The following is a 16,428-nucleotide window of genomic DNA, read 5'->3' on the forward strand; positions in this document are numbered from 1 at the left end:
TGGTGGTCAGGCAGTTTTGTTCCTGGAGCTAACCTTATTGGCTATTTAGGCCTTTGATCTGAAGTGATAAGATCAACAATGATTGATTGACTGTTTGTGGCAGTGGACGAAATCCTCACTATGTTTGGTTTCGTTTTTTTGAGTTATTTTTTGAAAAAGTGATTTGAAAACTTTGTTTTGAAAATGGATATATGTTTGGTTTTCAAAAAAATACACTATGCAATTTCAAATTTCCCTCCAAAAGTTGAGAGAGAGGGCTAGATACATTGACCAATTAAAAAAAAACAAAAAATTGTCACATTCTGAAAAAGATTTGAAAAGTTGTCAAATTTGTCACATTCCAAAAATTTGTCAAATTTCCCTCCAAAAGTTGTACCAAGATTTTGAAAACTTTATTCCATTTTCAAAATAACCAAACAAGAACTTCAAAATTTTCAAAAAAATGGGTTTAGAAAAATGGAACCAAACATGATGATTGGTTGTCCAAGTCAGTGAGGGTAAGGAGTATGGGCTGCCTTTGGGTTGGTGGCCAGAGTGGGGATTCTTCGGCCTCCTCAGATTCTTCATGGTATTACATCCTATCCTATGTAAGAAAAGCGAGTGGTGTAGGGGTTGGGTGGTTGGGATATAAATAAATTAAAGAAAGATGTAGGGGGATCTGACTGGCTAGCTTGGACAACCTAAACAGAAAATTGTGATTGGTCATGATAGACGGTTGGTGATAATGTAAAAATATAGGAATGAAGGTCAAATAAGTAATTCCAAGTGAGTTATAGAGGACGAGAAAACTATGGATGATCGCAGTTAGCTGGCACGGGATCATCAGAGGTGGAAGAGGGGAGAGTTGAGGCACTCTTAGAAGAGAGAGGGTGGCAGTGGAGGTCTTCTGTATCGGAGAAAGTTGTATATGGAGGTGTGTTGATGGCCTAATTCGTTGCTTGGGGAAGACCTCATATAGAGAGGGATCTCCCTACAGTATCAATGTTACAATCGGTCAATAGATCCTGACAATATCACATGCACAGTCCATGCACCATGGTACAAGTGTTGGGTGTGTGACACATTGCAGACTACAAGTCGCAGGTTGTAGTGTGATACATCACTTGTCTTGGTGAAATCACTCTCATCTAATACTGGTCAAGTGTCCCTAAGCAGGGACCTTGACAATCCCTCAACCCTAGCTTCTAAGTCCCAAGTTGTCATGACCCCATCCCACACCCCATACTGAGATGGAGTTGTGACCAGTAGTAATAGACCACCAAAGGCCTAACTAAACAAACATGTAGTACTCCTGAAAACTTTGGAGTAGAATTGCTTTGGATAGCGGAAGCGATTAAATTCCTTCACCTATTTGTTCTACAACATCCATTTAGAGCAATTACATAAAGTAAATGAAATAAAACATACATTATTTTTTATTATACCTTTCCAGAGTCAAACACAAGGAGTACATATTTTTACAAGAGAAGAACGATGTGTTCTTTCCAAAGCTGAATGTGTACAGAGCTTTCAAACTTCAGGTCTTTATCCAACAATTAGGCATACAAACTTTCTTGTCTATTCGCATACAATTAGCTTCAAATATGAAGCTTTCATGCTCTATTATCATCACCAACATATGTAGGGAAGAGGGTGAGCCAAAGCCCTATGAACAATGATATATCAAAGCTATTTTGATACAAGGATATCTCCATTCAAATGATAAATATAATCCACAAATTAATTTTGACATATGCTATATAAGAAGTGCTAGAGACCAACAGTTTTAGATTCACAAATTTAGCCACAATGATGTGGCAGGGGATGGGCCCTATATCATTAGGTGTATAACAAATCAAAAGTGAACACCTATCATACCATATCATTGTGGTTCAAAGTATTAGAGTTTTTGTGAGAGTATAAAACATTTTGCGATGTTATACATTAGTTCTTATATAAGGACATCATTACACTGTCTAATTACAAAGATGTTGCCTTCATAGTAAGAGATACTGGTCCAAATCTCACCAATCATAAAATTATATAAAAATATATTGTTTCTTTACCATTCAAAAAAGTGCTAGAAATTCTAAATAGAGTTGAATTAGAAGAAAGAGTAAGTCAGAATCCTGTATTTTAAAACATAAAACACTTTAAAAGGTGTGTATGTTTATTGTTCAGAAAAGGAAAAAAACAATTGTGGATATGTTGAGTTCATATTACACCATGCTATTTCACCAAAAACCAAAATAATATAGAATTCATGGGTGCAATTTACTTTAGGTTTGATTGAATTTGATTCGATCTTATTAAACTCTCTGATCACCAAAATAATAATAAATCAAGCATAGGAATTGGTTTCTTTTATACTAAATACTCTTGACATTTTCAACAAAAAGAGAGTTATAAAAGGGATTGAAATATGTTGGACCCGATAGTTTAAAAATCGCATGAATCGTAAAACGTGATTCTCCATTGATTCTATCCCAAAATAGATTCACTTGTTAATTCACATCGATCTATGATTGAATCATGGATCAAGTAGTGAATCATGAATCGTAAAGATTTTGATAACAAAGCATAAATCAGTTTCATGAAATCAACAAATTGTCTCTTGGGGAGGATGTAGCTATTCAATTCAACAAGGCAACTAGTTGTAGTTTTCTGTAAGATGAAACTATTTTTTTTTAGCAAGTCTCTTAAGATAACAACAAATTCCTATTTAAACTTGCATATTACTGGAGTTTAAAAACTATAGTATTTATAAACTAACTACTAAATTACCCACCCAGAAATGACCAAAAAGAATAAATTTACTATATTATTGTTTGTTGTGCAGCTTTTCAGAGTCAATACATTATAAAGAGTGTCTGTGTAAATATTTGTTTGGCTTGGTTTGTGGGTTGAATCTAATGTAATTACATAATTGATCTCTACTTCTCTTTTTTACAGACGTTACAGGAGGTTGAGACAACAGCTGATGCAAGAAATGAACATCCTCTGGCATTACTTGCTGAACAGACCAAGAACCTTTTAAAGAAAGATGCTACCATGTTCTTGCCAATCTTATCTCAGAGGCATCCACAAGCGACTGTTGTTTCAGCATCTCTTCTCCACAAACTTTATGGGAACAAGTTGGTAAGCTTATGCTTGGTTGGGTGGTCATCTAAGAAGCATGGACACTTCTAAGAAGGTGGCGCATCTGTGTTAGACACCAAACACTTGTTGGATACTTCCCAACAGATGTCTGACACAAGTCAAAACGTGTCCTATTTTTTCAGAAGTTTTTTAAACCTGGACACTTTTGGGATACTTGGAGGACACGTTAAACTAATTATAAGTTTAAACTAAATAACTTGGGATACAATAATATAATATATTGCATTTTTTTTTTATTATCTTTGAAAGTTATAGTCTTATATATGACATATAATTAATATATGAAATTATATGTTTCGTGTGTGTCCCCCACGTGTTGTGTCTTGTATTTTTTAAAAATTGACGTGTTGGCGTGTCCGTGTCGTATCTACGCCGTGTCTTGTATCTGTGTCCATGCTTTTTAGGTTGGCATCAACTTGCACTCTGATTTTTTAAACAGTATGTCTGAAACTCTTATTTGGAAGTGTGGGAGCTCAATTAAACATTATCTGTTCAGAAACCTTTCATTGATGGTGCCGAACATCTTACCGAGGATGTTGTATCAGTATTTCCAGCAGCTGATAGCCTTGAGCAGTATGTAATGGCACTCATTATGTCTGTCTGTGAAGATGCAACTGCAGAGGTTTACTTCAGGAAACTAACGTTATACAAGGTGAGAGAGCTGACTTCAAATATGCTCTTTATAGACGTTTTTTGTTTTGACATGGGAAAGTAAATATTTTCCTAATTCTAGATAATGGAGAGGCAATTGTTTGTTAGAGGGGAAAAAGAAAATAAAATATCGACTCTACTGGGCTGAATCTTATGAGACGACAAATATAATGAAAATGCAACTTGTCATTTTTAAAAAAATGTATTTTAGTGTTTTGAGTGGTTCCTATAGGTTAAACTCTCCCAACTCCTTACATCCTGTTGAGGCGTTCACATAGTCAGGAACATGATTTAAAATATAATGGAATTCTCCATTACTGTCTTCAGTTCAATGATTGACTTATTTTTAAGTATCATTTCGGCATGAAGTATTGGCAGTTAGTTTGAATGTTTGGTGTAATAATTGTTAATGTATAATTCAGAATATCGTGTTTTCATATTTTTCATTTTCCTTGGGTTATTTAGTGGGCACTCTAGGTTTCTTAGTTAGATCTTTATGTAATATATATATAGGCTTCCTTTTGTAATAGTTAGGATCAATCTTAATACAATATTATTATTTCCCCATAATTGTAACATGGTCTTAGCGCATAGTGATTCTCTTGTGAATTTCACTTCTTCGGTGGGTGGCTTCTTCGCCATGGCAGCCCATTGGACCTTCTCATCCTGTCACCTCTTTTGCTGCTCTCCAACTTTACCATTGCAACTATATTTTCGGTTTCATCCAGTTCCCCCAAATCCTTTGGTCTCTGAGATAGAGAGGACATTCACATTCGTGAAATCCACTACCTTGTCGTTGGGGCTTGACATTGAATGGTGGCCCAACAATTGCAATCATGAGAACCCATTCACCACCTTGCAACTTTGTGTTGGCTGCCACTGCCTTAACTTCCACCCGAACTGTCACGACCCCATCCCACCCCAAGCAGGATAGTATAGTGACCGACTAGTAATCTTTGACTATCAAAGTCCTAGCTAGACAAAATAAGAAATGGACTAGTAGTTCATTGGGGCAAATGAGTGGAAGCATTATATTAATTTGTTAAATAAGTCCATTAAGAGCAAGTGGACAAGTATATGAAATGAAACACACAATTGTTCATTAACTTCTTAAAATATTACAAAGTGTACATAGCCTACAAAAAGAGGTACAACGTCGCAAGCTGGACTATTTTTCTTACAAGACTAGTGTGTCTCCTACAATTACATTACAAGCACACAAGATTACACATATGGAACTCTAACTATGATACAATAGAAAAACTTCACAAGACAAGATCTCTTCTCATAATTGCTCTTCTTCTTCTTCACCTACACACATATAGGGGAGAGGGGTGAGCCATTTGTCCACTGAATAGTATTACAGTAAAGTGATGAATGAATGAATATCAACAAGTTTTGTAAAACTATAAGTACCATATCATAGTTCAAGAGATTTCAAAGCATTTCCTTATCAAGAGTTGCATTCTACAACAAGGCATTTCAAAACGTAATAGCAATGTATATCCATTGGAGCAAGACAAGACAAGGGAGTAACTGGCCTGGGTACCGATTAGACAAGCCCATCTATAGGTCGCAAGTGAGATATCTAATATCGCGCTACTAACATGCTTAACCAATCCAATGATGCTATCTTAATACATTGATACAAGAACATAGGATATTCATTCATATTGAAGCGTTGCCAAATAATTTGAAGCATGATACAAGTTTGAGTTCTAAAACAAGATTTTAAACATAACTTCACAATAATGCTACTCACAATGGCTCTTGGTACTAGAATGGTCCGCAAGATTATAACCTACAAAAGTACAATGCAAACATTTGATGAAGTGTCAATAAAGGGTGATTCAATGCGACATTTTTCGAATCTAGTTCGAGTGTTCTATGCTAAATTTATCGCTTTTCTTTTAACTACATCTTTTAAGTCCAACTCTAAGTCATCTTTAAGTTAATTTCAAGTTCCAACTGCTCGCATTTAGGTTTGACATGTCGAAGAAACAAAAAGGAAGCTAGATGCTCACATGTGGCTCCAAGGGCCCACATGTGGATTTCAGTTGCCTCTGTGATGCAAAGTATAAGAAGCTCAAGGAAGGTTAAATTCAAAAAAGTGATGATACTTGGACATTGGCATGATTTCATATGGAAATTGATAGAAATCTTTAGAAATCTTCTATAAATATGTTTCTAGTTTTATTAATCGTATTTTATTATTATTTTTATATTTTCTAGGATTTTTAAGGTTAGGGGTATTTTAGTAATTTTATATTTGCTTACATGCATTGTATGGGTTGCCTATGGGTCGTCTTGTTGGTCAAGCTACTTAATTAATCTTTATTTTGTTTCTTATTTGGTCTTAAATTAGTTTTAGAAGTCAAAGATGTTAATAATTCTCTTTTTTTGTTATAGTTGGTTTATGAAGTCTCCTAGTTTTATGTAAAGTCATGTAATGCTCATAATTCAATAGAGTTGATATTTTAGAGTATTTTAAGAGCTTTTGAAGTTTCTTTATGGATTGTGTGATGCAATCAAACTCTAGGTGTGATGCTTATAGAATCAAGGTGCGATGCCTAGACCCATCTTCTTTTTTTCCTTTATTTCTTCCTTAAATTTCAGCACTTCCACAGCCTAATTACTGTTTACGGGTACTGTTCACAGCACCCAGAACAGCCCCAAAAACCGTTCTTCCTTCTTGTTACATTAAGCCCTGAACCTAATTCTTCCATACACTAATAGAAGCCCTAAATTTCCCATTACTTTTCATCTTGAAACCACAACAAAAAAATCACAGAAATTCAGCATTACAGCTCTCTTCTTGCTGTCCCTAATCGTCCTGCATCACTCTGTCATGCCTTGGGCCGCACATGTGGGACGCAGGCTGCATGTGCGTTGGCCAGGTGCTGCATGTGCAGATCTGTGCAAGTGATTTTGCTTGAAGCTGTTTCGAAGTCCAAACTTGTGTGTGACCTATTTCCTTCAACTAAAGGCACAAAAACATGAAATTTTACACTACCAAAGGCACAAATTTCAAATGAAACTCATGGAAAAAGATTTGTATGCAAAAGCTTTAGATTTTATCTTTCAAGGTCATGAATGACAACCAATTTCTTCCTACCCTAGCTTCTTTTCATCATTCTTTCATTTCTTTCATTAAATCTTCGTTCAAACTCATACCTAACATGGATTCTATTAGTTGTGATGATATCTACATGAAATAGAAGAGGAAAACCTTGCCGTTTTGTGGTTTTAGATTAGTTTTTGAGCAAATAATTGAGCTCTCTTCTCTTCGTCATCCTTCTCTTTCTTCTTCTTTCTTTCTCCTTTCTCTTCTCTTCTTCTCCTCTATTTCCAGCGGAGTTTTTTCTCCCCTCTCCCTTATATTTGTGTTTTATATCTACAGGAGACACTTGTCTCCAACCTAAAGCTCCTGTCCTCCTAAGTCGGATGCGTTATCCTTGAGGTGCTAGCTTCACCTCTTAGCATGCTTCATCTATTTGCTTGACTTGCTTGCTTCATCTTTTTCCTAACCTCCGTCATTAGCTTAGTTAATCAAGGTTAGTCTCTAATATTCATTGAGTGAATGAATCTTGCTTAGAGCTAATTAATCCTACCTAGTTATTGCTAATCTTTAAAGTTTTGGTACTTCACATGGAAAGGTTCTACTCATTAGGCCTAAGTCATTAAGCATCTCGATTAGGGTTTAGGATATCTTATGGCATTTCAAATTTTAAGCTAAAACAATTCCCCTAACTCCTAGTGTTCTAAACCGAAAAAGACCATTGAGATCATACCACCAAGCCAAACCAATATGTATTGGGATGGTTCGATTTGGTTAGTTTAATCAGTTGGGTAGAAAAGAACAAACTTTATAAATATGTAAAATCTATGAACACAGTGAAAGGGATGTCAAACCTTTCATCGAAGGTGCTGGAAATTTGTGTTAATGCATATAATAAGATAGTGGCATATGATAGTGGTGTTGGTGGTAGATAGTGGCATGTATAGAATATGATAGTGGTGTTGGTGGTAGATAGTGGCATGTATAGAATATGATAGTGGTGTTGGTGGTAGATAGTGGCATGTATATAATATGATAGTGGTAGATAGTGGTAATATATAATATGTAAGTGGCATATAATGGGTTATAATGATGTTTGTAATATCTCCTATATAAGGAGTGTCATTTGGTCTTGTAAAATAAGAAGTTTTGAATATAATAGAAATATATTCCTTCTTCCTCATATTTTCGGAGTTCTTCTTCCTCATATTTTCTAAGTTGGTATCAGAGCTACAAAAACACAACAGCCCTAAAACCGTCATAGCCATGTCGGAAGTTACGTCCGAAACCACTTCAACCCCTGCCGCTGCCATTCCGTTGAAAACATCAAACTCTCACTCTGTCCAAATCACCACCATCCGCCTAAATGGTGATAATTTTCTCCGCTGGTCACAATCTGTCCGGATGTATATCCGTGGGCAAGGAAAGATCGGTTACATCACTGGTGACAAGAAGGCTCCTGCTGTTAATGATCCGCTGTTCGACAGTTGGGACGCTGAAAACTCCATGGTTATGACATGGTTGGTCAATTCCATGGAGGAGGATATAAGCTCTAATTACATGTGCTATCCTACTGCACAAGAATTGTGGGATAATGTTAGTCAGATGTATTCTGACTTAGGAAATCAATCTCAAGTTTTCGAATTAACTTTGAAGTTGGGAGAGATTCGTCAAGGAGATGATTCCGTCACCAAATATTTCAATTCGTTGAAAAGGTTGTGGCAGGATCTTGACATCTTCAACACATACGAATGGAAATCGGTTGACGACTGCAACCACCACAAGAAAACTGTGGAAGACAGCCGTATTTACAAGTTTCTTGCCGGCCTCAACATTGAGTTCGATGAAGTGCGAGGAAGAATTATTGGCAGACCTCCTCTCCCATCCATTGGCGAAGTATTTGCCGAAGTCAGAAGGGAAGAGAGCCGAAGGAGCGTCATGCTTAAGAAAAAAGGTACTGGTGAATCAATTGAAATTTCTGCTTTAATTAGCGATGCTGCGGCCAACAAGGCTGCAAATTACCAGCGCAGGTTTGATGATAAGCCACGGGTCTGGTGTGATTTTTGCAACAAGCCTCGCCATACACGTGAAACGTGTTGGAAGATCCATGGCAAACCTGTCAACTGGAAAAGCAGCAAACAAGGAGAGAAGAATCGTGGCTTTCCTACCGCTAATGAAGCCGATTCAGGTCCCTTCAACAAAGAGCAGATTGATCAACTCTTAAAGCTGATAAAATCCAACTCCTCATCCGGTACTCCTAGTGTTTTGTTGGCACAAACAGGTAGAAATCCTAAAGCCTTCTCTTGCCTAAACTTCTCTCCGTGGATCATAGATTCCGGTGCCTCCGATCACATGACTAGTTTTTCCCATTTATTTAGTACCTATTTCCCTTGTTCCGGTCATGACAAAATCAGAATAGCCGATGGTAGTTTTTCACCTATTGCAGGAAAAGGATTTATTAAACTAACTGAGAAAATTAATCTCAATGCCGTTCTTCACGTCCCCAACTTAGCCTGTAACCTTTTGTCTGTCAGTAAACTATCTAAGGATTCTAATTGTCGTGTTACATTTTTTGAATCCCATTGTGAATTTCAGGACCAGAACTCGGGGATGATGATTGGGCGTGCTAGGATGCTTGAAGGTCTTTACTACTTTGATGAAGTACCTGTTAGTAATAAAAAAGCTCAGAGCTTTAATAGTACTAGTTCAATCTCTGTTCGAGAAAAAATAATGCTATGGCACTATAGGCTAGGACATCCTAGTTTTCTTTATCTGAAACATTTATTTCCAGAATTATTTAAAGGGATTGATTGTTCTTCTTTTCATTGTGAAAGTTGCATTTTTGCAAAATTTCATCGCTCTACTTATTTGCCAAAACCTTACCAGGCTTCCAAACCTTTTTATTTGATTCATAGTGATGTTTGGGGCCCTTCTAAAATCACTACTCTTTCTGGTAAAAGATGGTTTGTTACATTTATTGATGACCATACCCGCTTATGTTGGATTTATTTGATGAATAAAAAATCTGACGTGAAAAATTTATTCACAAATTTTTACAATATGATTGAAAACCAATTTCAAACCAAAATTGGTATTTTACATTCTGATAATGGAACAGAATATTTCAATGAGCAGTTGGGTGAGTTTTTGGAAAAAAAGGGAATTTTTCATCAATCTACATGTCGGGATACCCCTCAACAAAATGGCATTGCAGAACGAAAAAATAAACATCTACTTGAAGTAGCACGTGCTATAATGTTTTACATGCATGTTCCTAAATATTTATGGGGTGAAGCAATTTTAACAGCCTCTTATTTGATAAACAGGATGCCTACAAAGGTGTTAACATACAAAACGCCTTTCGATTGTCTCAAAACTTTTTTTCCTGACACGAGGTTGTTTTCTGATTTACCCGCCAAAGTTTTTGGATGTACTGCCTATGTTCATGTTCCTAGTCAGTTTCGTTCAAAACTTGACCCCCGTGCTATAAAATGTGTTTTTTTGGGTTATTCCTCAAACAAAAAGGGGTATAAGTGTTTCGACCCTCAAACCAAGAAATTTCATGTGAGTATGGTGTGTCATTTGTGGAAACAAAATCCTATTTCCCCAACACTTCTCTTCAGGGGGAGACAAGTGGAGTAGAAGACCGTTTTTGGGATATTTCTATCCCGCTCCCCAATGTCATTTATCCTACACAAAAACCACATCTATCTGATAATGATCACTTAGGAGAACCAAGTTCTATGGTGCCTAGTCAAGAAGATTCTTGTTTAGGGGGAGAAGTACTACAAAATGATCTAAATCCTGAGCTTCAGGTTTATACTAGGAAGCGATTTCATCTGAGGAATAATGACCCGAATGTCCATCCTAATGACCCGAATGTCCACCCGAGTTCTGGCATCGAAATTTTAGGTAATCCTATTCCTTCTATTTCCGACCTTGATGTTCCTATAGCAATTAGGAAAGATGTCCGAAATTGCATTAAACATCCTATTGCAAATTACCTCTCCTATCAAAGACTGTCTAAAAACCATAGAGCTTTCACATCTAGGATTTCACACTTGTTTGTTCCAAGGAATATACAGGAAGCATTGGATGATCCGAATTGGAAATTAGCAGTCATGGAGGAGATGAATGCTTTAAGGAGAAGTGGTACTTGGGAGATAGTTGATCTACCCAAAGACAAGAAAACAGTTGGGTGTAAATGGGTGTTTACGATAAAATGTAACGCAGATGGAAGCGTTGAGAGATACAAGGCGAGACTGGTGGCTAAAGGCTTCACTCAAACTTATGGGATCGACTATCAGGAGACGTTTGCTCCTGTTGCTAAAATAAATTCCATCAGAGTACTGTTATCTCTTGCAGTAAATTCATATTGGCCTCTACATCAACTTGACATTAAAAATGCATTTCTCAATGGTGATCTTGAAGAGGAGGTGTTCATGAGCCTACCGCCGGGATTTGAGCAGAGACTTGGAAGCGACAGAGTATGCAGATTGAACAAGTCATTATACGGACTCAAACAATCACCAAGAGCATGGTTTGAACGCTTTGGGAAGGCAGTTATCAGTTGTGGCTTCTCGCAGAGTCAAGCAGATCACACAATATTTTATAAACATTCAAAAAACAGTAAAATTGCAATTTTGATTGTTTATGTTGATGACATCATTTTAGCTGGTAATGATGAAGCAGAGTTAGCAGCCCTCAAAGAGAAACTCGCAAAAGAATTTCACATTAAGGATCTGGGAGCCCTCAAGTATTTCCTCGGAATGGAATTTGCAAGATCCAAGGAAGGTATATTCGTTAATCAGAGAAAATATGTTCTTGATCTCCTTGGAGAAACAGGTATGCTTGGTTGTAAGATGGTGGAGACTCCGATCGAGCCTAACTTGAAGTTACAAGCTGCTAAGGCTGAAGAAGTCAAAGAGAGGGAACAATATCAGCGACTTGTCGGGAAATTGATTTACTTGTCTCATACGCGGCCTGATATTGCCTTTGCAGTCAGCATGGTAAGTCAGTTCATGCACTCACCAGGGGCAGAGCACTTTGAGGCCGTTTATAAGATCTTAAGATATTTGAAAGGAACTCCAGGGAGAGGCTTACTGTTCAAGAAACATGGACATCTTCAAGTTGAAGTATACACAGATGCAGACTGGGCAGGAAGTGTTACAGACAGGAGATCAACATCCGGATACTACTCCTTTGTAGGTGGGAACCTAGTTACATGGCGGAGTAAAAAACAGAATGTGGTAGCTAGAAGTAGTGCAGAAGCAGAGTTCAGAGCTGTTGCCCATGGAATCTGTGAAGTAATGTGGATTAAAAGAATTCTTGAAGAATTAAAGCTTTCTCACCCGACACCTATGAAGGTCTATTGTGACAACAAAGCAGCTATATCTATAGCTCATAATCCGGTTCTACATGATCGCACAAAACATATAGAAGTGGATAAACATTTCATCAAGGAGAAAATCAATGCTGGCATAATCTGTATGACCTACCTTCCAACAGGTGAACAATTAGCTGATGTGCTAACGAAGGGACTACACAAGAAGCAATTTGATAAGCTGACTAGCAAGCTGGCTATGGAAGATATCTTCAAACCAGCTTGAGGGGGAGTGCTGGAAATTTGTGTTAATGCATATAATAAGATAGTGGCATATGATAGTGGTGTTGGTGGTAGATAGTGACATGTATAGAATATGATAGTGGTGTTGGTGGTAGATAGTGGCATGTATAGAATATGATAGTGGTGTTGGTGGTAGATAGTGGCATGTATATAATATGATAGTGGTAGATAGTGGTAATATATAATATGTAAGTGGCATATAATGGGTTATAATGATGTTTGTAATATCTCCTATATAAGGAGTGTCATTTGGTCTTGTAAAATAAGAAGTTTTGAATATAATAGAAATATATTCATTCTTCCTCATATTTTCGGAGTTCTTCTTCCTCATATTTTCTAAGTGAAGGCAACAGTTATACACGTATATGGCCGGTCAATAACTAGCCAGAATATTGTCTCCAATGATTTGATTCTGTTTGACGCACGATGTTGATCATAGGAACCATTGCTTTCAATGTTGATTTCGTGTTGTTGGAGAGAGAAAGAGAGAGCAGGTTAGGAAAGGGTGTAGTTGGTTTATGTGTTGTTTTATTGAAGATTTGTTGGGTTCGTGAAAAGTCGAAGGCAGTTGATTTGATGTTAATGATGGAGCAAAGAAATAAAGAGAGTAGGGTTGGTGGACCTGGTGATAGTGGATCTGGTGATCTGGGTTCACCAAGAGTTGAAGGGACTATGACTCTACCTTACCCTTCTTTACTTTACCAAGTACATTTCTATGTAAACATTAAGAAAATAGTAATAATATTCTATCATTTGAATTGCCACTGCACCCCGAAAAACAAATTCATGTGTAATGTCTTCAAATCTGTAGAATGCAAAAACAAGATGGGACAATTGCCCCTTAATCGAACTCCACGTCTTCCATAAAAGTTTCTCACATTATAATCCGGTCACTTTCTGTTGGTTTCAGTGTGAATTTTTTTGAAACCTTTTAACACTGATTTTTTAGAAAGACAAAATCCACACATCGTTTTGTTTGCTAAAACTGATTGCAATTGATATTTTAGGTTGGTTTCAGTCGGGTGATTCAGTCCAATTGGTTTTTCTTACACCCCTAATGAAGACACATTGAACATCCTTAGGATCCAACTTCCCATGAGGATGTTTGGGAGCATGAACAAAAAACACAACCAAAAAACATAGGTGGAATAGATGAAACAAAGAGAGACATGAGCAGAAGCTCTAAAGGAGTCTTAAATTCAAGAACACTAGAGGACATGCGGTTGATAAGATAGGCCGTAGTAAGAACAATCTCGTTCCATTTAAGACTCTTTTAGCGCATAGGTACGCACATGAGGACATGCTTTTGTATTCTTTCCTCTTGGATATTTGCATCACCATGTACAAGACAGGGTTGCACGCGAGGGAGGATGTTAAATAACTTGATATATGTTCTTGGGCCTATTTCCTGACATTTTAAGCTTTTGGGACAATTGGTGATCTAACACAGACCACTATCTGCTGCCAATGATTTTTCTTGTTGACAGTTCCTAAAAGACAATGGGTAGGAAACAATGTCACTAAGCAATTCCAGGAACTAGTAAGACTATTAACAAAAAGTATGTTAGTAGAAAGCTTTGGAATATGGTGAACAAAAGTTTGGGAAATGGATAAAGAGCAATGGATAGAATCTTTCCTTGATATAGGAGAGATAAAAGCTCCATTAGTTACTTTTACTTTATCCTCACCTGCACCAGTAGTGTAACAATAAAAAAGAGATGAGGAACTTGCCATATCAGTAACACCAGAGTCTATGATCCAAGGAGTAGAAGAGACATTAAGGGCATTTGCAAGAATAGCTTGTGTTAGTAAAGTTGGAAGTGGAAGTAGAAGCTATGGAAGAATTGTCATGCTTGGTCATTAGACGCGTAAGAGTTTGCAACTTTTTCTGAGAAAGAGTACTAGTATCACCAGATGTACTTGTTGAGGCCTTAGACATGTGAGCACAGGATATTCACAGGACCACTCCGACCACCACCACGTCCCCGAATGGGAGGGACAATTTAACTTCCAACAGTGTTCCTTGGTGTGGGGAAACTTCCCATCAACTGATTACGGTATCTAGCACCACCCTTGTCACTAGGCTTAATGACTCCGCTTACCATCCCCGTGGGGCAAAAGTGACAACGCAAGCAAAGCGCTCTTGAGTAGGGTTACGTTGGCTCTCGTCCCACTGAACACATGCATATGCCTATCCCGTTATAGGAAAAGGATCTCAGTCTAAAATCTGAACTCAAATTTGGTCATACTCTATATTAAGGTGAGCTAGCAAGTCAAACACGTTCCTTTTTCGCCATCTGTTGAAACTTAATTGCATCAATTGTACAAACAATTGAAAATCCTGATAATAGTCAATCTCTTTCCATAAACTACTTAACTCGGCATAATACTTGGCGAGAGACCAATCCTTCTAGTCCGATCCATGTATCTTTCACAATTCATACAACTAACCATCATTACCTCTTTGAGAATATATTTGAGCAAGAACAGGCCCAATCTTGTGAGCCATATCCAACACTAAGAAAGTACGACTAATAATTTGTTGCATAGAATTTATCAACCAAGACATAACAAGGGCATTTTCTTCATCCCACTGTTTGCGTATAGGTCCATATGTGGTTGGTGTTGTGGTTGCACCAAAAGTATATTCAGACAATCCAGGAGCATCAACCACTAAACTTAACACTCATGACCAAATTAAGTAATTGTTGTCATCCAGTTTAATCAACACAAAGTGAAATAACTTTTTGAAGATAGCATATGAGGCATTTCTTGGAAGCAAAATCATCCAACACCCATGAAACTTCGACTTCATGCCTTTCCATCAAAACTTCCTTGTCATCTAGAAAAGGGATGTTGGGTTGCAAACATTTCTTGCATGGGAAACAATGTAAGAGCGAAGCCAATATCTCTGTCACCATCTATAATAAAAGCACCATTATTGTCATATCCTTCATCTCCAATATCCTCTTCTCCATCCCCAAGAAGATCGTCGTCATCATCATAATAAGAATCAAAGATTGAAACATCATCAAACCTATGAACTACTTCATCACAAAGCGGTTCCTCTTCATAACCATAATCAACTTCATCATAATCCTACTTCTTACTTGTTGACGCATCAAAGAGGAAAACACCTTGGTTATCATATTGTTCTATCTCTTCATCAAAGATAGGAATGTCTTGATCCCAACGCAATCTTGTTCGTGGTCACAATTTTCTTACATTTCTTCTTCACCAAATATGGAAGCTTCCTCCTCATACTATCTTGGCTCAACCAACTCTTCTCTAAAGAGCATCTTATGATGACGTCCATCATCATAAGTCTCTTTCATTCCAACACTAGTTGAGTAACTGACTTGGACATAGTCATAGAATGGTTGTCCAATTGTATAGTCGCTTTGGTATTGATATCCGGAATTTGAAATGCTCTGTCTTTGTTGCATCTCAACCAGCAAAGGTTGCACGTGATTGGATGGCAAAAATTGCTCAGTGAGCTTCTCACTTTCTTCCTGTCTAACCTTTCCTTTGCCTCTTATTTGTCTACGAAATTGTAGTTGTTTCCACCAAACGAAAGTATGACCTTTGAGACGCCAACTCTCTGCCAAAAAAAAAAAAAAAAAGGCTCCAACTTTACCCTCTTTTCTTTCGTCCCATCGTAATACTTGAAAAGACTCCCAATTGTGTTCAACCACTCTACAAACACATCCAGAATGTAGTTCCCATCAAATTTGGGAAGCTCATACATTCTACGCCAAAGGTGGCATACGTTCGTAGACGGTATGTACAGAATATTCCCCGATATATTAAGAAGAGTAAGAGGGGAGTAAGGAAGTTACAATTGTACGATCATCAAATTGATGTTCCCTGTGACCGTTACTTCCTTTGGAAAGAGGTTGCAAATTTTGCACTCTTTCAATCAAGGTAGCAACTTGTAAACTCAACTCTTTAGTCT

General features: G+C 37.3%; 1 protein-coding gene across 4 annotated transcripts in view; it reads left to right on the forward strand.

Moving 5' to 3' along the window:
* The window catches only part of LOC114280393 (plant/protein (DUF810)), a 118,150-nt gene that overhangs the window by 42,112 nt on the left and 59,610 nt on the right, over positions 1-16,428 (forward strand). For all 4 annotated transcript variants that reach the window (XM_082915527.1, XM_082915525.1, XM_082915528.1 and 1 more), the window contains 2 exons: positions 2,932-3,117; positions 3,635-3,790. In XM_082915527.1, the coding sequence (XP_082771653.1) occupies positions 2,932-3,117; positions 3,635-3,790 (342 nt within the window). The remainder of the gene's footprint in view (positions 1-2,931; positions 3,118-3,634; positions 3,791-16,428) is intronic.

The sequence above is a fragment of the Camellia sinensis genome, chromosome 2 (assembly GCF_055761805.1).
Source record: "Camellia sinensis isolate YWXY chromosome 2, ASM5576180v1, whole genome shotgun sequence".
NCBI classification, from domain to species: domain Eukaryota; kingdom Viridiplantae; phylum Streptophyta; class Magnoliopsida; order Ericales; family Theaceae; genus Camellia; species Camellia sinensis.